Source organism: Guyanagaster necrorhizus (assembly GCF_019112545.1).
Source record: "Guyanagaster necrorhizus MCA 3950 unplaced genomic scaffold BT62scaffold_3, whole genome shotgun sequence".
NCBI lineage: Eukaryota > Fungi > Basidiomycota > Agaricomycetes > Agaricales > Physalacriaceae > Guyanagaster > Guyanagaster necrorhizus.
The window spans coordinates 1,033,672-1,053,772 of NW_025064882.1; the positions used below are offsets into that span (position 1 = coordinate 1,033,672).

At 47.6% G+C, this 20,101-nt stretch overlaps 10 protein-coding genes across 10 annotated transcripts; 3 read left to right on the forward strand and 7 right to left on the reverse strand.

Annotated features, from left to right (window-relative positions):
• Positions 1 to 52: 52 nt before the first annotated feature.
• BT62DRAFT_1038403 (ribonuclease HII) lies at positions 53 to 1,467 on the forward strand (the record flags this gene model as incomplete). The annotated part of the gene is made up of 6 exons (XM_043178399.1): positions 53 to 260; positions 313 to 406; positions 462 to 582; positions 630 to 858; positions 924 to 1,047; positions 1,101 to 1,467. The coding sequence occupies 6 exons, from the start codon at positions 53 to 55 to the stop codon at positions 1,213 to 1,215; spliced, it is 891 nt and encodes a 296-aa protein (XP_043044675.1). The 3' UTR covers positions 1,216 to 1,467.
• Positions 1,155 to 4,201, reverse strand: BT62DRAFT_941905 (SART-1 protein; the record flags this gene model as incomplete). The annotated part of the gene is made up of 10 exons (XM_043187810.1): positions 1,155 to 1,673; positions 1,724 to 2,666; positions 2,716 to 2,932; positions 2,987 to 3,045; positions 3,095 to 3,203; positions 3,253 to 3,434; positions 3,485 to 3,586; positions 3,644 to 3,831; positions 3,953 to 3,976; positions 4,035 to 4,201. The coding sequence occupies 10 exons, from the start codon at positions 4,199 to 4,201 to the stop codon at positions 1,298 to 1,300; spliced, it is 2,367 nt and encodes a 788-aa protein (XP_043044676.1). The 3' UTR covers positions 1,155 to 1,297.
• A 56-nt stretch (positions 4,202 to 4,257) lies between these two features.
• BT62DRAFT_1071767 (uncharacterized protein) lies at positions 4,258 to 4,809 on the forward strand. The gene is made up of 3 exons (XM_043178804.1): positions 4,258 to 4,342; positions 4,397 to 4,541; positions 4,590 to 4,809. Exons 1-3 carry the CDS (start codon positions 4,298 to 4,300, stop codon positions 4,634 to 4,636), a joined length of 237 nt encoding a protein of 78 aa, XP_043044677.1. The 5' UTR covers positions 4,258 to 4,297; the 3' UTR covers positions 4,637 to 4,809.
• Positions 4,681 to 6,253, reverse strand: BT62DRAFT_926829 (uncharacterized protein). Its single transcript, XM_043185125.1, has 6 exons — positions 6,187 to 6,253; positions 5,609 to 6,138; positions 5,203 to 5,558; positions 5,038 to 5,153; positions 4,933 to 4,992; positions 4,681 to 4,881 (listed from the first exon to the last, which is right to left on the reverse strand). The coding sequence occupies exons 1-6, from the start codon at positions 6,187 to 6,189 to the stop codon at positions 4,792 to 4,794; spliced, it is 1,155 nt and encodes a 384-aa protein (XP_043044678.1). The 5' UTR covers positions 6,190 to 6,253; the 3' UTR covers positions 4,681 to 4,791.
• Positions 6,254 to 6,574: 321 nt separating this feature from the next.
• On the reverse strand, positions 6,575 to 7,256 carry BT62DRAFT_926832 (uncharacterized protein). Its single transcript, XM_043185126.1, has 3 exons — positions 7,183 to 7,256; positions 7,059 to 7,128; positions 6,575 to 7,003 (listed from the first exon to the last, which is right to left on the reverse strand). Exon 3 carries the CDS (start codon positions 6,941 to 6,943, stop codon positions 6,761 to 6,763), a length of 183 nt encoding a protein of 60 aa, XP_043044679.1. The 5' UTR covers positions 6,944 to 7,003; positions 7,059 to 7,128; positions 7,183 to 7,256; the 3' UTR covers positions 6,575 to 6,760.
• On the reverse strand, positions 7,213 to 8,188 carry BT62DRAFT_404779 (uncharacterized protein). The gene has a single exon (XM_043180801.1). The coding sequence runs from the start codon at positions 7,865 to 7,867 to the stop codon at positions 7,373 to 7,375; it is 495 nt and encodes a 164-aa protein (XP_043044680.1). The 5' UTR covers positions 7,868 to 8,188; the 3' UTR covers positions 7,213 to 7,372.
• Positions 8,189 to 9,321: 1,133 nt separating this feature from the next.
• Positions 9,322 to 9,984, reverse strand: BT62DRAFT_883240 (uncharacterized protein; the record flags this gene model as incomplete). The annotated part of the gene is made up of 3 exons (XM_043182739.1): positions 9,322 to 9,429; positions 9,480 to 9,702; positions 9,758 to 9,984. The coding sequence occupies 3 exons, from the start codon at positions 9,982 to 9,984 to the stop codon at positions 9,322 to 9,324; spliced, it is 558 nt and encodes a 185-aa protein (XP_043044681.1).
• A 2,339-nt stretch (positions 9,985 to 12,323) lies between these two features.
• On the reverse strand, positions 12,324 to 15,752 carry BT62DRAFT_984396 (uncharacterized protein). The gene is made up of 21 exons (XM_043189857.1): positions 15,383 to 15,752; positions 15,271 to 15,332; positions 15,213 to 15,220; positions 15,147 to 15,157; positions 15,077 to 15,099; positions 14,991 to 15,011; positions 14,850 to 14,938; positions 14,757 to 14,801; positions 14,566 to 14,699; positions 14,388 to 14,514; positions 14,198 to 14,348; positions 13,931 to 14,137; positions 13,747 to 13,872; positions 13,600 to 13,689; positions 13,482 to 13,535; positions 13,422 to 13,429; positions 13,322 to 13,366; positions 13,181 to 13,269; positions 13,117 to 13,132; positions 13,005 to 13,066; positions 12,324 to 12,954 (listed from the first exon to the last, which is right to left on the reverse strand). Exons 1-21 carry the CDS (start codon positions 15,653 to 15,655, stop codon positions 12,670 to 12,672), a joined length of 1,926 nt encoding a protein of 641 aa, XP_043044682.1. The 5' UTR covers positions 15,656 to 15,752; the 3' UTR covers positions 12,324 to 12,669.
• Positions 15,753 to 15,968: 216 nt separating this feature from the next.
• BT62DRAFT_1071772 (uncharacterized protein) lies at positions 15,969 to 18,397 on the forward strand. The gene is made up of 20 exons (XM_043178805.1): positions 15,969 to 15,981; positions 16,037 to 16,102; positions 16,154 to 16,186; positions 16,241 to 16,250; positions 16,310 to 16,348; positions 16,401 to 16,507; positions 16,558 to 16,685; positions 16,736 to 16,817; positions 16,866 to 16,951; positions 16,999 to 17,059; positions 17,111 to 17,173; positions 17,224 to 17,318; positions 17,366 to 17,428; positions 17,482 to 17,506; positions 17,562 to 17,575; positions 17,629 to 17,829; positions 17,882 to 17,962; positions 18,019 to 18,037; positions 18,089 to 18,171; positions 18,232 to 18,397. The coding sequence occupies exons 2-20, from the start codon at positions 16,072 to 16,074 to the stop codon at positions 18,277 to 18,279; spliced, it is 1,269 nt and encodes a 422-aa protein (XP_043044683.1). The 5' UTR covers positions 15,969 to 15,981; positions 16,037 to 16,071; the 3' UTR covers positions 18,280 to 18,397.
• Positions 18,379 to 20,016, reverse strand: BT62DRAFT_941918 (Metallo-dependent phosphatase). The gene is made up of 6 exons (XM_043187811.1): positions 19,836 to 20,016; positions 19,722 to 19,784; positions 19,613 to 19,673; positions 18,889 to 19,563; positions 18,649 to 18,832; positions 18,379 to 18,603 (listed from the first exon to the last, which is right to left on the reverse strand). Exons 1-6 carry the CDS (start codon positions 19,951 to 19,953, stop codon positions 18,442 to 18,444), a joined length of 1,263 nt encoding a protein of 420 aa, XP_043044684.1. The 5' UTR covers positions 19,954 to 20,016; the 3' UTR covers positions 18,379 to 18,441.
• Positions 20,017 to 20,101: the final 85 nt, after the last annotated feature.

The following is a 20,101-nucleotide window of genomic DNA, read 5'->3' on the forward strand; positions in this document are numbered from 1 at the left end:
CAAAGCTTTAAGCAACTTCAAGCATCGCGTCAACACGTAACATCTTACCACCATGTCCGAATTGATACCTTCTGCCCCAGGGCCTTCTGTTCCGCTGACTCGATCCTATACATACCATTCGCCGACGCCTACTGCAGTGGGGCCCTATATTCTGGGCGTAGATGAAGCAGGTAGAGGTCCTGTTCTGGGTCCTCTTGTGTATGGAGTAGCGTATTGTCCAGTTTCATACCAGGGCACTCTTGAAACTATGGGCTTCGCAGGTGAGGTATATGGGGCAACCGTCTCCTCCGCCAACTTATAATGTCAAATCAGACTCTAAAACACTGACACCCGAGATCAGATCCTCTTTACTTAATACCCTCAATTCTGATCCAGCCATTCTGGGTTGGTCTGTGAGAGTTATCAGGTTTGTATTCTTTTCCTCATGGATTGAAGTATGAAGTCTACTCTCCACCTTCTAGTCCTCAGGATATTTCTAGTGGCATGTTGAAGCAGCCTCCAGTAAATCTGAACCAGCAATCGAGAGATGCCACAATTCTTCTCATACGAGAAGTGATTAACTCGGGAATCCAACTCGCAGAGGTTAGTTGGCTTAGTGCTGTTCTACTGCTTGATTAGCTCATTAACAGGTGTACGTCGATGCCCTGGGTAACACTAAAGACTATCAAGATTACCTTTCGAAACAATTTACCGGAATACGCTTCATAGTAGAAACGAAAGCTGATTCCAAGTTCAAGATAGTTGGTGCCGCTAGTGTTGGTGCCAAGGTCACCAGAGATGCTTGCGTTGAGACGTGGTGTTTCGAAGAGGTTAACTATGTGCCACCCGTGGCGGAAATGGGTTCCGGATATCCATCTGGTACGTGCTTCTTTCGACCCAGACAAACTAAAGCTCAATACTCAATACTCCACACATCTTGAAAGATCCTAATACCAAGGAATGGATGCGAAATTGCATGGACCCTGTCTTTGGATTCCCGAAAGTTGTCCGGTTTTCATGGGCAACCGCGAAAACGATTTTGGAAAGGGACGCTCACAGTGTGAAATGGTATGCCTCGCCTCGTTCTTAAAATAATCGTTGATTATGTATTTGCCTTCTAGGATTGACGAAGGTCAAGAATCGCTTATTAAATCTTTTCAAAGGGCTCAAGGACTGGACAAGGATCGTTGCACAACTGCCAAAGACCTGAGTCTCAAAAGTATTGCAACACTATGATCGATATCCGACGGCATACTATAGACATTTACGTTACGGATATGTATCATACTGGGACATAGCAATGACACATCTGGTTAACTTACCGACGCTTTGAAGGCGGCGAGCCCTGAACTTCACCATCTGCCTTCCTCTTCGTTCCAAATCCAAACGTAACCTTCGAACGTTCGGAGGCTCCCGGAGTCCCATCCCTCGAAGACGGTTCGGCGGCGGAGCCAATCCTAGAGAAGCCTGGTTTGGGAGCAGGAGAACCCGTACTACCAATCGAAGAAAAGCCGGATCCTGAGGCTCCCCCATTTGCCAGATTCTGCACCGCAGGTGCAGGTAAGGTGATGAAACCGGATTCCGCAGCCTGGGCTTGAGCATTCTTGTTACTTTCCTTCTTCTTCTTGGTCTTCTCAGTCTTGCCTTTCGACAAAGGTTGTGTCTCGATGAAATCAGCGGCTTGCGGTACAGCACTATAATGTCGTTAGATATTATCGTAGCACTTCTTTAACGAAAAACTCACCCCCTGTTACCCACTGAGAGGACAAAGTGAGCCTGACCGGCCTTCTCTTGTCGCTGCAAAAAAGCCTTGTTCATGCTCAAAGGAGTGTCCCCGCTAGCCATCGCAGCCTTCTTCTGCTCTTCTGCAATCTTCTTCAGCCGTTTCTCTGTCTTCATTTTCCCGGAGCCCTTTCCATGGAACTTGTGAGACAGCGCTTTCCAAGCCTCCTTGGGGGTGAGACTTCGTCCGTACTCATCATAGTACACGATATTGACATCGGGTTTGTAGTTTTTGAACGACTCCAAGTTATCGCGGGCCTCCTGTTGTTCCCGAATACGGTTCTCGTACTCTCGCTGCGCTTGGTCCCGGTTACCTCCGCGCGACTGTAATCTTTCCATCTCCCGCTGAGCGACGCGACGGCGCTGATCGGCAAGCCAGAGATCTCGCTGAAGCTGTGTTCTCTCTCGCTCCCTCGCATCCGCACTCGGAGCAGAGAGTATGCCCTGCTGCCGCAATATGTTCAAAGTGGACGCCATTCCGGAATTGAAGGTTTGCTCGGATGAAGTGCCACCGACGCCGTCGTCTGGGGTTGCATTCTCAGTTTCGGTAGTCTTCAGGACATCTTCAATAGCGTTCAGCATATCCATATCATAATCGTCGTCGTCCTCATCCTTGACAGCCACTTCCCCGGCTTCCAACTCCTCCAAAACTTCATCTCCGGGCGCCATGGATATATCTCTTGACAAAGAACGTCGTTGGCCGCTTGCAGATGCGAGAGCAGGTATGCTTTCTTTGGGCTCCTCCTTCACGAAAACGGGATTGTTTCCAACAGAGCGTACGAACTCTGACGTATCATCGAAAGTTAGACCCTCCGCAGAGACCCCTTCAGTATTTGTATCGTCCCGGTCTTCCATTCGATCGACAACCATGTCATCCTCCTCCTCCTTGGTTCGTTGAGCAGCAACTAAAGCACATGTCAGAAAAAGGCGTACAACACTATATTTCTGACGCACTCTTCTTCACCAACTCTTCGGGAGACAGTTTTGTGGCTTTCCGAAGCTTTGTCTTCCTTGAGCGTGCCAGTGCAGCCTGAAGCTCGTCATCATCGACAAAATTCACGTCAAGGTCACGCAGTCGGGGAACTACAGGCTTCTGATCGACATCCATCTCGCTAACATCAGCTAGTTCAGTCTCAGCCGGAATCCGCCTGGATTGCCGTTTCTTCTTCATCTGGAGGAGACTGATTGAGTCATGCCGAAGCACAAAGTAAAGTATACAACGTACTTTCGGTTTTTTGAAGCCCACATCACCTTCTTTGAGATAGTCGCCGACTTCTATATTTTCTATAGAGGGATGAGGCGCGACTCCAATAGAAAGAAACAAGAGACCTACTGTCATAGTCTATGGACAAAAGTGATTTGTTCACTGCTGCTGCGGCCGCATATTTTTCTTCTTCTTGCGCTGCCTTCTTTGACTTCACCGCGCTTCCTAGACGAAAACCCTAGGAAATAAAATCAATCCTAGCGGAGAGACAGGTACAGCCTGCTGACCAATTCCTGTGAGTCTTCAAGTTCTTCGTCGTACTTCGACAGAATAGAGCGTTTCATCCCCTGTTTTCCGTCAATAAATTCCTCATCGTCGTATCCTGTGTATTCGCGCTTCTTGATCTTTAGATCATTACGCTTCTTAGTGGCTTCTGCCTCCGCCATTTCAACATTCTGGAGTTCATCCTCTGCGAAATTATCAGGAAGACGAAAGGGCAACACAGTTGAGGAACATTACCTTCGTTGTCCAAAATTCGACTATCCTTCAAGGTGAGTATACGGTCCTCACCGTCTTCCATGGCATCGAGGTCATGGCTAACTTTGAGGCCAGCAAGATCACCTAGATAGCAAAGGAGTCAGTAAGGAGCTTACATGAATAACGACATACGATACTCACGTTCAGTGTACTCCTCTCGTTGATACATCTTGTCCAAGTGCTCTAATTCTTGTTGGCGCTTCTTGGCAAGTTCCCTTTCCTTCTTCTTACTCTTCTTGATCCATTTCAGAGTATCGTCGGTATCGCCATCTGCATCACCAAGCGTCGAGCCTTTGAGGGAAGCATTGAGTTCCCGTCGATTTCTCACCCTAGGAAAGGTGCGTATATGAGCATCGATGCATCGAACCAGTTACACAACAGAAGCGATGTTTCTATTAAGCCACCATAGATAGTAGGAACCAAATTGAACTCTGAGGAAATAAGACTCACTTGGCTATTCTATCCTGAATTTTCCTGTAAGCAAAGAAAACTCGTCAGAGTTGAAAAGTGGAAAGTGCTGTAGGATGTTTACTTTGTTTCGCGATCCTTAGCCTCGCGTTCTCGTTGTTTTGCATAATTGTCTTCCGCCTGTTTCTCCTTATCGTCGCTTGAAGCCTTGTCGTCAGTCAGAGGCTTGAGACCAAGAGATATACGGATCTTGTTGGTCTCCTCCAAGCTAATGCTTTCCTCCATAGACATGCTGGGCGAAGAGAAGAGAGATGATGTTAACGTTGTACTTGTTTACCATGTGACGAATTCAACCGCCCATTTCCAGTTTGATCCACAGTCGCAACGATGACCGCCGTCGCTGGTCCATTTCTACGAACATATCGATATCTGGCATGTCCATTTTCCTCGCCACTGTCTCTCTACATTTTCTGATTGCTCAGATAGCAACGGGAAGCCCATGAGCGACCTGTCATCTTCTACTCCCTTATAATGGGAATCGCTGGTCCTGTGATGGCGTACACCGTCCCTTCCATCCGAGAGAAATACTTTGGCTATAAGCCTGCAGAGAGAGTTCCCATAACTTATCCTTGTATGTCTTCGTCCCTATGCCATTGGCGTGTTCTCAACGCCTCTGCAGTACCCCAGCGACCCCGACGACCGGTGCCACCAGGATATGAGGACTAGAGGGATGAATACGGCCCACGTCTGTGGTAGAAGCTCTGTGTACGGAAAGAATAAATGCGTCCAAGCAATCAATCCCAAGAGTAGCAGCTTTAGTTCCGACTTTACCCTTGAGAGTCCTTAAACCTACATCCAAAACTAATCTATCATGCCTCTATCTAAATATCTGTCTCTCCAGCGCCTTTCTTCTCGCCGCCTCCCTTCCCTTTGATCATATGCCAGAGCTCGGGACCATCGCGAATGAGGGCCTAACACGCGGTCAACGTGACAACAACTGGAAGATTTGTTGGACAACTTACTATGACAACTTCCACGGCAATGAGCGCAATAATTACCAGCTCGAGCATATGCGAGGAAGACTAGACCATCGTTAGCTTAATGACGGAAGAAGCAGTTGCAGGTACCTCAGTCAGTAGCTGTCGCAATACAGATTGGAGCTCTGCCGCATACGTGATCTTGTCATTCACGGAATCTGTTCTTTGCTTGACCTCAAGCGCGTCAGTCAACGAGTTGAAATGGCCTAAGAAAGTCAGCAGCGCAAATAGTCACTGTATCTATGATTAACGCACGTTCAAGCTCAGGCTCCGTCCAGTAAAAGTCCGGTACATCACTGAAATTTTCTCGGTTTAGGTTCAGACCTTGTCTGAATTTCATGAGCTGGCCCAATTTTTTGATCAATGCCTCCCTCCCCAGCCCTGGCTTCCCAGTTTTCTCAAGAGACTGAGGAAGCAGGGACATTGATGAGAGGTACTCGTCTAGTGACACCTCCAAAGCAGAAAGTGCAGTCGAACGGGACAATGCTTGTGAAAAAGCGTAGCGACTAAGAACGCTTTCGCTTGGGAAAACCATCGACGGAAGGTCGGAGGATGTAGGAGGAGTAGAAGTTTGGCCAAGTATGATCAAGTCACCCTGTAGCCGGGTCGTCCTGCAAAAATTTAGTGAGTTATCCTGCACCAGTAGCACAAATAAACTGACTCAGTCGGATCAGTCACGAACTCCAGCTCCTCCGTTTCTGCCTCCTTCAATGGTGAAACCTCGATGCCGCGCACACGATGCAGTACTTCCGATGCGAACATGCGAGCATCCTGCTCGCCAAGCCCCCAACAGACGAAGCTACCGTTAGCAAACACAAAGACCTCGCCCTCTCTATCTTTGGGACCCCAACGAGGGAACCACCAGGATTCATGAAAAGGACGAGCATTGGGAGTGAGGTTATGATGTGCACGAAACCTGGGCAGGAGGTAGCGCTCAGCGGTGGCCAGCGTAAAAACAGTTTGGATGTCGCTTCGAGTTGGCGTCGGATTAGCACGAATGGGGAGAGAAGCTGATGCAGAACGTCGAAGAGGCGTCGTTGCTTTGGGTTTGGGCTTTGCTCGCTCTGTCTGGTCCGAGTCGATGGAGTGCGCTGAAGACTGAGTAGTACTGGCAAAACGACGTGTTGGTAATATCACGTTTCGCTCCGGCCTGAATGCATGCGAAAAGACGCTCCTTTTGAAACATCCAAACTGTTGCTTCGTCAGTAACATATTGTCGACAGATGCTAATATGCCCACCATTGTCAACGAAGAAAAGATGATGAATGCCGGAATAAAGTTGCAACGCGTTCAATTGGCAATCGACACGATCGGCCAAGTTCATCAAATTTTATTCAATACAGCTTAATCCATCCTAATACCATGCTAAAACATCCCAAGTAGTATCTCCCCTATAGTAAAAATCGTGGTAAGGTCATAAGTTAAATAATCCTAAAATTTCAGACCGCTGTCAGAACAGGCCTGCACATCTGTACCATTCTGTTCCGACGTTTTGAAATTCGGATGTGTTGCGGCCACAGCAGCAATTACCTTGACCGTGTAGTCGCATAAGTCTCAACCGTGAACCTTCCAGCTGTTAGCCACATCGAGCCATAGAAGAACCCACTCACAGAGTATGCGAACACCCATTGAATACCAGCCATATAAAACACAGTTACTTCGAACACTATCCCGATTTCAATAGGACAACATGCAAGTAAGGCAAAGTGACTTAAGAGTAGTGTTCAATACGACCGACTCGTTGACATACATGCTATAACGTCCCCAGGCCTGCTTCGCAGTATTCTATACGGCTATGCATTTGACGCGAATGCTATACATAAACTCTCGGCAGGGTAAGGTAGACCATCAATGCCAACGAGGATCTGCACAAGGCGACCGAGACAATACCAGCATGCTTGTCCTTCTGGTGGCTCTTCTCAAAGATAGCACCACTGGAAGCGGCCATGCCGAACACGATGAAAAGCCATGTGAGCTGAGCAGCTGCCAGCACCATGGGGCGGCGGCGGCAACATTTAAACAGCAGAACATGGTGACTTTCCAGATGAATTTGAACCTAAAGGGTATGGTCACAAACCTAGCTCATCAGAGATGCAGCGGATTTGACGTACATGCTCAGACCGGACGCAATGTCAGTAATAGTTGAGGCTTCGGTGATTCCAACGAGGTGCACGACGGTATCTGTGTTAGCGAGTCAGACAGGGTCTGGATGCTACAGTAAAACTGAAAAATTGCAGAGCTGTTCATCTGAGGCAAGAATGTCATAAGACATGAAGGGAACAGACGACATTTGTCGCCTTCGCTGCAACGAATGTTATTGTTTGGAATTAATAATGCATTTTACTAGTACGCATCTATCAACGAAGCACAGTTCATGTATCTCCACCTTGAAACCTTCCCGACCACATCAAGTAAGTCTTACCCTCTACCACGGACCTCGGTTCTGATGGCTGCGTTGTAGGGGACACATGCTCCATGGCCATGGAATCCAGCAGAAAAATTTATATGGGACCTTCGGTCCGAGCAAGGCACGCTTCCGCGACTCAGCTCTGACACGAACGAACTCATCACGCCGTTCGATGCAGGCGTTGTAATGCTTCCGTATCGTACAGAAGTCACAGACTGTGGAAAGGTATATCCCCGTTCCCTCGATTGTTATGCTCGCCGTAGGCATTGGTGGGAACATATCGATCAATTCTCCCTCGCATGTCGGCTTCTGGCGGCCTATTGATGAGACATCATCAACCTTAATGTATGCAGCCCCAACGACGGTGCTCTCATGGTGCTCAGGGACAATGGCCGGCTGGTTGACATGTACTTCTTGACGAAATTGGCCGGGATGAGACCCGTACTTAGGTTCCGGTAGACTGGTACGGTGAGTAATATTCGCAAGAAAATTTCCTGTAAGGTTTCTAGTCATTTATCGTCACTTCTAGGTATGACCTCTACCCAACGAGAATAGTTCTACGAGCGCGGCTGTAAATGGGTCAAGGGGGAAACCGACCCCAAGGCCCAAAGACCTGATCTTGTGGGACTCGTCTCAGACCTAGCCAATTCCGACCGCTTGTCGACGGACGATGCACTACAATCACCATCCCTGCGGTGACCGCAGTCGTGCCTATACATGCACGAGTACTCGTGGTTCTGTTCAGAAGCCTGACTTACGTGGTTGACGCGTACAATGCAGATATTTCCATAGCTCCTGGGCTATTGGACTCTAGAAGGCAATGAAAAAACTCAAGTCAATGCCTTTAAACTAGTATCGCGGGACCGTACCGTCTCCTCTCTGAAGTAATTAGCATCATAACATTGATTTTCTTTCCTGAGACTTACGCTGCGTAGAACCTAACCAGCAGACGTAAAAAAACTCTCTAGGGCGTAGATCGGAATGTGTTCAAGGCAAAATCGACATATGTTCCCGTTGATTTGGGATTTGGAACTGTCATTGCCAAGAAAAAAACACCCTTACCACTCTGTTGTCAAGTGTTTACTCACGCCGTAAACTGTTTTTACAGCTGAATTCTCAACAGGTACACAGGGACATAGTGCAAGAGAGATTATACTGAAAAGATGGCCCGGGATACTTGATTTGAAAGCGTCGTCTTGCTAGATGAGTGTATCATCCTTAACCCCCGATTCAGTATGGTCTCTTAAGCGAGCGAAGCAATAACTCACCGCCGTCAGACTTACACCCCAACTGGGGTGTTCAGCCTCTTTATCGTCATTACCAGGGCATCGCGGTAAGAACCGGTCCATTCAGATTACCTGTAAATCAGATAAGTCAGGATTATACATGCAGGAGACACGTTCACGTACATTTGCGTTCGCTTATCCGAAACCCCTGGCTCATTATTCGCAGCGCCGGTTAGAGGATACAGAGCTACAACTTTCTGCTCATGGGCTTACTCTGTAACTCGGCGTAAGGAAGATGCCGTACAAGAAAGAAAGAACTCACCGAGGGGAGCGACCATCCCTGGTCGAACAAAGAAAAGCGCTCCCCCCAGTCGAGGTATTATATACGAGACACTTTAGGGCAGGCGTACTGTTCACATGATGTCAATATCATTCAATGATTATGTTAAGTATTTGGTAAGTAATCGTACGCGTACCAGCTCGTAAACATTACTCGTGGCTCTGTGTCATGATTAAGAGTTAAATAAGATGTACGCACTCGTACCATATTACTTAACTTCGCACTCCAGAAAAAAACACGCCCCATCTATGCGTCCATCCACTATCAATGCGGTCCATCGACCCGCTGGCCAAGTCGCTCGCTTGCAACCCGTTTCCGGACTTGTCGTTGGCACGATGCCTATGTAAGGCTGACATATGGATCCCCGCAGTACACAGGGCATAGAGATGCTACGTGGTAACTTAAAATTCCGCCGTCGACTCGGTTACATTCTGAACCTTGAAGGCGCGGCTATTGGGCAAACGTAAGACTAAATGTCGTCCATTCATTGTGCCTCTAATTTCTTCGAACTAAGAGGGTCAATGAGAAGATGAATGTGACAAGGCATGCCAGGACGAACTGTGGTACCCTCGGGCAAGGGAAGCGTTCTTTGGTAATTCTTTTCTATCTTTTCTATCACAACACGACCTTCTTCGTCTTCCGTTTCATTGACAGTGACAGAGAACCACGATACCATAAGACGATGGCTCTGGAAAGTAACATTTATGTTCTCCTTGGCAACATCGCGCATGTCGAAGAATGCAATAAGTATCTTCCCGTCACTCGACTCGCGGAAGGAAGTTCTGAGGTGGTTACAGAAGTCAGTAATGACAAGGAGCCGAGCAAGAGGCGACGTACAAGGATTTGGTCCTCTTCACCGACTTGTGAATTGGAGGCCGGGGTGGATCGGATACTTCGGGACTTTGCTGGGAGAATTCGACTTCCTCGAGCGACTTGACTTTAGACTTATCCTTTGCCATCTGCGTCTGCTTCTTCTGTCTCAACGATCCCCACAGCTCGTCCAATCCCTGATCCTCCACTAATGGCACCGAGGAATCATCCGAGAACGAGAATTCTCCCTGCATAACATTCGCTTCGGATGGTTGCTGCGATTGAGAATGAGACAAGGAGTGGGATGTCCCAGACGAATGGGCGTAGTAATTGTAACGCGGCGCATTAACACGATCTGCGGGGGATGGCGGTACGGTGATGCGAGTGGGCGAGTCCACTGGGGAGAAGTCGTCACCACGTCCGCTTTCTCCTCTACGACTCTGGCGATAGTCCGACATTAAGAAATGAGAGGATGAATGCTGGCTGCTCGACCTTCCCAGGCAAGATAGAAACGGTCCGAGATGAATATTAATGATTTATAGACACCTGACGGACTTCTCGCCAAGTTAGGAACCAAATGCAGGCGTTACGTGCGCCTCGAATGTGCTGTGTGCTGGCGACGGTCGGGAGAGCAACAGTGGAATGTCTGTCAAAACGAAAACAGGCAGTCAACGGGTCGCTATGCAGGCTTAAATAGCGTTCAAGAGGAACCAAACGTACCCGGGTGCCTCGTGTTAGCAGCGAGGCAAGTGCAGGGAATAGAAAAAGTCATGAAATCGTTGGAAAAGGAAAGATGATGCCGAAGGTATGATTGTCGCTTATGTCAGCTTACCCACTTCCTTCGGGATTTTTCAGTTTTCTCCGAAGTTTCCCTCGTAGGACTCATTCCCGATTTCTTCCTTCCTTTCTTTTATACGAAAATAAATACAGAGAGTCCGTATTTTGTCTCCGAGTGCGGTGAGAGCGGCGAGAAGCTAATGTATGTCTGTTTCAACTACCAGGTAAGCGTAAGCGTAAGCATATCCGGCCCTTTACTATCTCTCAACTCAAGTTCACAGAGCGCCGGCGAGCGGAAGTTGCCTTGCGTGACTTATCTATTCGTATCTATGCAGGGCTAATACCCTCTAATGCAGCATTCTTCCAGCTAAGATAAATATGGGCCATCGACGATCCATGCATAAAGGTTGACCACCGTTAATGTCGACGACGCCATCCGATGCCCGTCGATTTCACACCTTTTTTTCTTTCTTCTTTGGAAGGGCAAAGGACCACGAGCGCTGCACTCCTCACCTCCTTCAGAGACACGGCGTCTGTGTTTCACACCAACCATAGCATCCCGGAACTCACACTTGCATGCGTTAAACAAAGTTTTAGCTTTGCAGATACCTGACCGACGCGGGAGTCTCCATCCGCAACCGATAGAAGCCAGGCTTCTCGGTCCTCATCTTCCTTCTGGAATACATCATCGAGATGAAATTGCCATTGAGTCGCCTCACGATAGCCACGCGTTGGATACTCCACGCCTGGACAAGAAGAGGTGCTTCAATGCCTTTTCAGCTCGAGTCATCCAAAGAAGTATCGCCAGGTGTTAAAGTAGGTGATGGATACGGCCGAGAAGATATCGATATGACAGCCGAAGGATGTTTTGCCTGGATTTGGGGAGGCTCATAATTCCTACGGCTGGGTCCACGAACTTCGTGGCGGCCAGATCTCGCCCTGGAATTTGGTGCATATTGCTGGAGATTGTGTATTTTGTGTCGTTCGAAAGCTGACAATTAATTACGCTTTTTACGGTATCTGAGGTATGTTATTCGACCAGTTTCCGAGGCCTGCTGTTCACGCCCTTCCAACGCATCGCAGCCTACGTGTTTTTTCGCGTCGCCTTGCTGATGTAATAACGCATTGAGGGCGTGGATATTGAAGGTGCCTTGCATCCGGATATCTTCAGGGTAATGCCTAGTCGCCACTCACGTACCGGGTGCATGTGCAATCCGCCAGACATTCCAGCCTTGTTATCATTAATGCGGGTGATTCTATGATGACTCAACGTAAGTATGCGTGTCAGATTTCGTTATTCATTTATGTCGATGTCAGATCTTAAAATATAGGGTCCAGCGACACCATTCTAGACTCGAACTAGTCTGACGAGGTCGTGTAGTTGCTACTGAAGGGATGAGGGACGGAATAATAACACCTTTTCAGTGCCAGGCTGGCTGTCGAGCCTAACACTATTCGGAATATGTCTGAACTCGTGACGGCGGATAGTCAGAACCGAGCGATGTTTCATTCCATCTGTGCTGAGTGACCGAGGTACATTTCCATTGCACGAGGCTTATAGGTTCCACCAAGTTCTACGCCGCCGTTCGTCCGCGTAAAAGTCCTATAAGTGCTTTCTTTTTATAACAGCAGTTCGGATACAAGCGTCGACTGCGTTCCCGGAACCTAGTCAGAGGCAGGCCAAAGAAATGCGCATCTATTCTGGACGTACTATCGATGCAAGGCGTCTAACATCACATAGGCGGCTGGCAAGTATATTAAGGAACTGCTGGCCCACGATCAAGAATGACTTGATGTATTAACCCGATGTTATGATCAAAGAAGGACAGAGAAGAGTCCGGGCTCTTGAGTCTTGGTAATGTACCGAAATTGCACGTGTATGCGCTCAGCTGTTGACAATGTTTACTTTAAAACCAAGTCTCTACACGTTTCTTTCGAAAAAATTATATATCTTGTGCCTGATCCTAGGTGGTCCTGCAGTTAACGATGCCCGACGACCCCATTTTCCGCAGCTAGGCACATTGTCTCGCGTCGAAAGGTCGGCAAATACCTGGGTGGAGTTATGAGCGCGAATCTCAACCAAAGTACATGAATGAATGGTGCGCCTCGTAGTTCTTAATCATACAACGCAAAACGAAGTAAGATTGCTTTCGTAAGTGCGCCTAGCTCTCCCTTGCGTTCTCGTCATGAGACACCTTGCCAGCTTTACCATGCTTCTGGTCGACACTTCCAACAATTAAGCCAAAGCGTCTATGGATGTCTTCAAGACGGTGGAGATCCTCTGAGGCCAAGCTGGTGATATTACCGAACAATTCTTCCATTTCTTCTAAACTTACTCCCTTTGTTTCCGGGACCCAAGTTGACACTCTCGATAATACAAATTCTTCCAGGTAGGAAGCCGAACGTACCAGACACATAATGAAGCAGCCTCCTAGAAATGTGAAAATCTACGCCACGATTCAGCATCATCGTCAGGTCATGAAACCTTGAAACCCACTCCGAAGAAAATGAAAGTTCCGTATCCAAGGTGTTGAAACATCGATGGCGTTACCTGACCAACTAAGATATATAAGCATTTCAAAATGAAAACTATGACCCTCGCTCTCTACTTATGAAGTGGTTCATCTGAGAAAAAAGTATTCATCAGGAAATTTGTGGAATGTATGAGGAGACAGCAATAGATTTGCCTTTGCTTCGAATACTCAGAGGGAGTATCTCAGAGGTGATAATCCAACTGCAAGGACCCCAGCTGTAACTGAAGCCTGCCATCATCGTTGAGGGAAAGCAATGGAGCGACGGACACGACATACATACCCATGACGAAAATCCAAACGAAGGCGCAAGCTACCCATCCAGCAGCTGAATCAGCAATGAAAGTTTGTAAGTAAGTTTATCATTATCCAAATATGTCTACCTATATGGCTAAACAAGAAACACGTCAGTCTGAGTTGGTCTTGTACAGAAATCCCCGCACCTCTGCCAGCTATCGTGGAATATACTAGTCAAGATGGCGATGACAAAGTGGCATCTAGAGAATAGTATGGTGAGTTTATAATGCAAAATACCTCGCCCGATAAAATTACCAAACTCACGTAGCCATAAAAAAAGCCCCAGAGACGAGAACCGGCCTCCGTCCCAGCTGATCAATGAACAAGACAGCTGGAATCGTTGCCGAAAACATACTGCGTTGAAGCCGATGTCAGCAAGGATGAAACGATCACATCTGACTCGTGTCTTACACAATACCAACAACACCTGTTGCGAGAAGAGATAACGTATTCCCGGTTAGACCTAGAGATTTGAAGACGCTAGGCGCGTAATACAAAACAGCGTTGACCCCGGTCCATTGTTGAAAGAACATGATTCTAGAGCAGCGTTGATTCGTGAAAGGATTGATGATCAGTTAGTAATAGCATCGCTTACAGTGAGCCGACAGCGACACGCCAAAGTAAATCTTGCCATGACTTAGAATTAACATTATGAACAATATAGAACTCACTCCGATCAAGAATCAACATTAAATAGCCATATACTCCTAGTCTGAATTGGGATGCGAATGACGGATCCTGATATTGGGGGAACTTTGCTTCAGAACTCTCTTTCTCGAATACGTATTGTGCTTTAATTTCGCTATAATGGACCAGATTCTATCAGTGCGAATCGGTCAAAGTGCGGTGTCGGTACACTTACAGGAACTTGATACGTACCAGGTCATCGTCCCGGGGAAGTGCTCGGACATTGCTGAGTACCGTAAGGGCTTCATCATCTCGTCTTTGGTTGATCAGCCATCTAGGTGAGAATGGCATGAAAATAATTCCGCAACCTAGGATGATCGCAGGCACTAGTTGAAGCGCAAGTGGAATTCGCTAGGCTGCTTCACCCTGTCCTTTACCGGTGCCGCCGATGTGATTTGTCCCATAATCGATCCAGAGGGAGATCATAACTCCAAACGTGATGGCCAATTGTTGAAGCGCTACCAAGCTTCCCCGTACTTCTGGAGGCGCAAGCTACATTGACTTGAGGTTTTTCCAATTAAGACAGCTCGAAGCAATGCTGACCTCGGCATTGTAGAGTGGAACTGCCATGCTGATAGAACCAAGGCCAAGGCCGGCTACAAATCTGCCACCATAAATAGAGGAGGGGTCTTTGGCCGCCGCCTGAACGATAACCGCCATACAAAACACGACGACCGCTAGAAAAACAGACTCATCAATATTGAAACTTCCTTGGGGTAGGAAGAAATATGCACCCAGAAAGATGGCGTGTTTGTGGGATAACTTGTCAGCCAGATAACCTAGAAAGTAATTGATTTTGTTTTGCTGACGAGCTGCTCTTCACTTACCTGACGCCAGAACACCGAACCAAGCTCCCAACTCGAGTATAGCGACCAGCCATCCTTTTTTCGCTGAATCTGAAACAGCAGAGCCCATCCTAGAGTCAGATACAGTGATACACATATCGACAAAAGGGTCCAGTGACGCACTGCTGACGGAAGCTATACATTCTGGATGTCGTTGAATCGAATTCGTGCGTATCTTTTTTTTTTTTTTTTTCAAAGGCAACGCTTACCCAAGTACTCCAGAAAAGACACCCTGAGGAATATCAGCTCGGCTTTCATATTAAAAAGAAGACTCAGCACTTGATTATATCCTATAATTGGGGTCCATCGTTAGCCAGGTAACATTGACTTGGGCTGCTTACGAACCATAAAGCCTATTGGGAGAGGTAAACGAAGACAGGGGATGAGGAAAAGAGCATCTCACAGTCCTCCCTGAGAAGCAAAGACTGCAATAGAAAATACTTTACGATTGCGCACAAGCCCGACCTGTTAGTACGAATAAGTGAGGTGATCAAGAAAGAGACAAAGACACACACCCATCCGGAAGCTCCAGCTAGTGCCTTGCGACGATGTGCAGAGAATGGCAAATCTCCAGTTGAACTGCCAGCCATGTCGGAAAGAGCAGAAGTACTACTAGTAGTCAAGAAGAATGTAACTGCCTCTGTGAGAATTTCTCGGCAGTTACAACGATCCGGAAGGAATAATTGCGTGGGTATGCAACCACGAGGTTCGGGATGAGTCTTTCTCACCGTATCGTGTCCAAAACGTTGGTGATACATAGATACGTTAACATTAAGAGGGTGCAGCATTCCACCGTTCAAGAATGAAAAGGTTCAAAGATCGAGAAGTCCAGGACGTTCAAGTATGCCTCCCGATATCAAGATCTGCAGCATACCTTTCTCCGAGGATCCATGATGGCTTTGAATTTGAAATATCGTGCAATGGTGGCGGTGCTGTGATGCTGTGCCGCTGTGCTGTTACTTCGGTCGGCTGCCTTATATAAATGACAACCCCTCCTTCCGCTTTTTGACTTTCTTGTACAGATATGTGGAACAACCAAGGCCCTCCAAGGCAAGGTCCTTTGCTCTTCAACGTCGTCAGTACTGAACGAATAGGCTCTCAGCTTTCCCAGCCCGTACGCAAGTTTGTTCATTGCTCGAGGAGCTTGGCCTTACAGACAGATTCGACAGACAAGGTGGATATAACCCCAGCTACGCACCGTCCTATGGACCTCCTCCAGGGCCTCCTCCTCATGGGTATGTGGTCTCCATTTACCTGTTGATTGCAGGCTCATTTCCATGGCGAAGATATGGACCTCCGCCGGGACCTCCCCCTCCAGGGTATGTTCTTTTCGCCAAGTATTGGCAGAGCCTGAGGCCTGTATAGATTCCCAGGTGCTACCGGGTTAGCCTCACCCTTATTCTCGACTGTCTCCAATCAAAGCTCACTACGCTTGTCACCAGATATGGCGGGCCCCCACCACCTCCCCCTCCTCTTCAATCGTAAGATGTTCTGCAGCATCCAAGGCAGGAGCTACCTTATGTCATCATTCAGCTACTCCGTGCCCTCTGGCCCTCCTCCTGTAGACAGAGGAACGTATCCGGGGCAGCAATACCATCATAACCACCAGCAACAACAGCCCAATGGTTATGCTCCACCCAGTTAGCGTCTTCCTTTTCACATTTAACTCGCATGGCTAACGATTTGGAAGGCGGCCCTCCGCCTAGGCCCTCGATGCAGCAACAGAACTATGGAGCGCAGTATCAAGGTTCCAACTATCCCGTTCAGCAGCCATACTTCCAGTATTCTCAATGCACGGGAAAGAAAAAGGCTCTGTGTGTCAGTGTTTTCACATCATCTAATATACATCTTCCTAACCCATAATCTAGATTGGTATCAACTATATCGGGCAGAACGGAGAGCTTCGTGGATGTATCAACGATGCGCAGAACATCCAGCGCTTCCTCATTAGTATGTATAACGGTCAAATTCGGATCTTTTTGCTCACCGTTCTGCCAGGGACGTTCGGCTATAAGCAAGACGATATCGTTATGTTGACTGATGACTCGCGCAATCCTCGTCAAATTCCTACCAGGGATAACATTGTCCGTCCGTCTTGATTAGCTGTTACTATAACTGATGTCGTATGTAGTTACGCGCGATGCAGTGGCTTGTCGCCGGGGCACAGCCCAACGATTCTCTTTTCTTCCACTGTGAGTCAACTGCCTACATCTTCATTTTTGCTTTATATATATATTCTATAGATTCTGGACATGGCGGTCAAACTAAAGACTTAGATGGTGACGAAGCTGATGGATACGATGAGGGTCAGCATATACATGTTGTATCTTATATCACTCACGTCCCTGTGATACAGTTATCTATCCAGCAAGTTCATATTCTTCTGATATCTACGCATCGCTCACGACTTACCAGGTTGACCATCAACGAAATGGACATATCGTTGACGATGTAAGTTGCCACCGACTAGCATTTCAATGAATCTTATCTAGCTATAGCTAATGCACCAAATTATGGTTAAACCATTACCGGCCGGATGCCGCCTTACCGCTATTTTCGATGTAAGCTTCATCACAGTCTGACTACGGACTCCGGCTAACCTTTTTTGTACCAGTCTTGCCACTCAGGGTCGGCACTTGGTAATTCATGCTGTCTTTCCCCTGTACTTGAATTTACGTTGCCTACACCACTCAGATCTTCCTTACGTCGTACGTTTCATCACTGTTGTATACTAGCAGATTGACCGACCCCTTCATTGTAGTACTCGACTGAAGGTAAAATCAAAGAGCCCAACATAGCCGCTGAAGCTGGCCAAGGACTCCTATCTGCCGTGGGCTCTTACGCACGCGGCGACATGGGAGGCGTTCTCAAGTCTGCCATGGGCCTTGTCAAAACAGCATCAGGCGGTGGTCAAAAAGCAGAAAAGTATGCGCGTGCTACCAGAACCAGTCCTGCTGACGTGGTACGTATCCTCATCTTTCGTGGTATACTATTTATTGCTAAACAATATCCAGATTTCATGGAGTGGTTGCAAGGACTCCCAGACCAGCGCAGATACACAGGAGGCTGGGAATGCTACCGGTGCCATGAGCTACGTAAGTAGTCTTTCTGTCTGAAGTTGGTACATATTCTCACATGCCTCGAAACACAGGCTTTCATGGTGACGCTAGGTGAGTTGCCTTTCTTTTTCTAGTGTATGACTGATTTACGTACGTACTTAGGGCAAAACCCTCAACAAAGCTATCAGCAACTTCTCAATAATCTTCGCGATGTTCTTCGGAGGAAATATAGTCAGAAGCCTCAGGTGGGTGCCATCAACATTCCACCGTGCACAAGTGCTTAATCAACATTTGCATACATCAAGCTGTCGAGCTCCCACCCCATGGACACCAACCTTATGTTCTTGTGCTAAGCGATATTTTGAATTGTAATAATATCTATTATTAGCCCGTTAGGAGCGTCATGTCAAAAGTCCTTCCAGACCTCGGTACAGTATGTGCTGAATGCCGTAAGATATAATGAGATAGAAGTTTATTAATTATACAAAGATGAAAGTATGATTACATGGATATTACTAAGAGCCACACGAGACACTGACGATTTGGCCTCTCCCCCGATCGCCAAAGGGAATGATGGAGCGGGTCATGACGTCGTCAATGTCTCTCTCCAGCTCGGTGAAGTCGACATGGCTATTTTTACCGCCAAGGACCAACGCCGTCAGTCGTTTCCCGTAAACCTGTATAAATGTAAGCTGGTACAGATACTGAAGCGAGATACTCACGCAACCCGAATCTATGCCGATTGTCCAGCGCTTGACATCCAGCCCCCGAGAAGCAGCATGCCCATAGATGACTGTTGCTGGCTGGCAGGGTAAAGCCTTTGTAGTGTGGATGTTCTGTTCGAATCCTTCACACATGGCCACGTCTTTGTTGTACAATTCAGACCAGGGTGTACCATCTTTGCCTCTGTAAAAAAAAACAAGACATTAAATATATGCAGATACCCGTGGATATACGCATACCTGGTAACTTCCATATTCTTGACGCCTCTTATGTTGAGGGTTACCCATGGGTCCAAATTCTGGGGGACCTCCGTGAGAACAGCAAGTTCTTGCAGACGTCTAAGGATGTCAGTGTCCGGCGGGGGGCCTGGGGATATGACAGGCACCCGAGCCAATGGTTGGTTTTTGTACGAGGGTTCATAGTGCGGATCGGACGCAAGGATGCCAGCATGAGCAAGATAGGCATGTGCGAAAGGCGCATGCAGCTTCAGCGGCCGAGAAACCATGTACTCAAACTCCTTGTCGCTCATAGTATGAGCAATTTCAAAGTGATCACCAAACAGCTTCCAACCATCAGGGATCTTCTTCCACCAGTTGCTGTTGGCCTTATCGAGTTTCGTCTGTTTCTCTACCCAATCTTCGATGTCAATCTCTCCATGGTATTGGGCTTTATTCCATTTGTCTCGGGTCTCTCGGAGGAACTGGCTGCCGCCGCGCAGAGAGTGTATCCAGTTTAGCCAAGAACGCCATTCAATGACCTTTTGATCATGGTTTCCGCGGACGGCGGTGATATTGTTAGACGCCATGTAGGACAGGACTTCGGTGGAGCCAGTATGCGGTCCCTTAGTGACAATATCGCCAACACTGATGAGGACATCCGAAGACGGCTCATAGGATAACTTGGCAAGGAGTGCTCTACAGGGACGGAATCAGCATTTCTCAGCGCAAAATCACACAAGCATACTGTAAATGATCGAACATGCCGTGTATGTCGCCTACGATGATAACGCGACGGGTTGGGTCATCTGGAGCGCATGTGTTAACAACGCTCCATGAGTTAAAATGCCTTGTACCTATTGGAAAATCATGGGCATTGAGTGTATCCAACTGCCTGTATAGACTGAAATCTGGGAATTCTTCCCCAATAAACTTAGTCTTACAATCGACGTGAAACGCAACGTACTCACTGTTCTTCGAACTGGTTAGGAATAACTCTCCAACTTCGTTATGGATACCTGAGATAAGGATATAGATAATGAAGGCAAAGACTGTGGAGTAGGCCGCCACGAGACGAAAGGATGGCATGGGAGATGGAGGAAAGGAGAGGACCGACGGAACGTGTGTGCGGTGAGGCGTATCTGATAAGATTTGAATCAAACCCGCTTGATCATCTAAGCTTCCTTTTTAAGTTGCAAACATCTGACACCCACGTGATATTGTGACGCGACTTGAA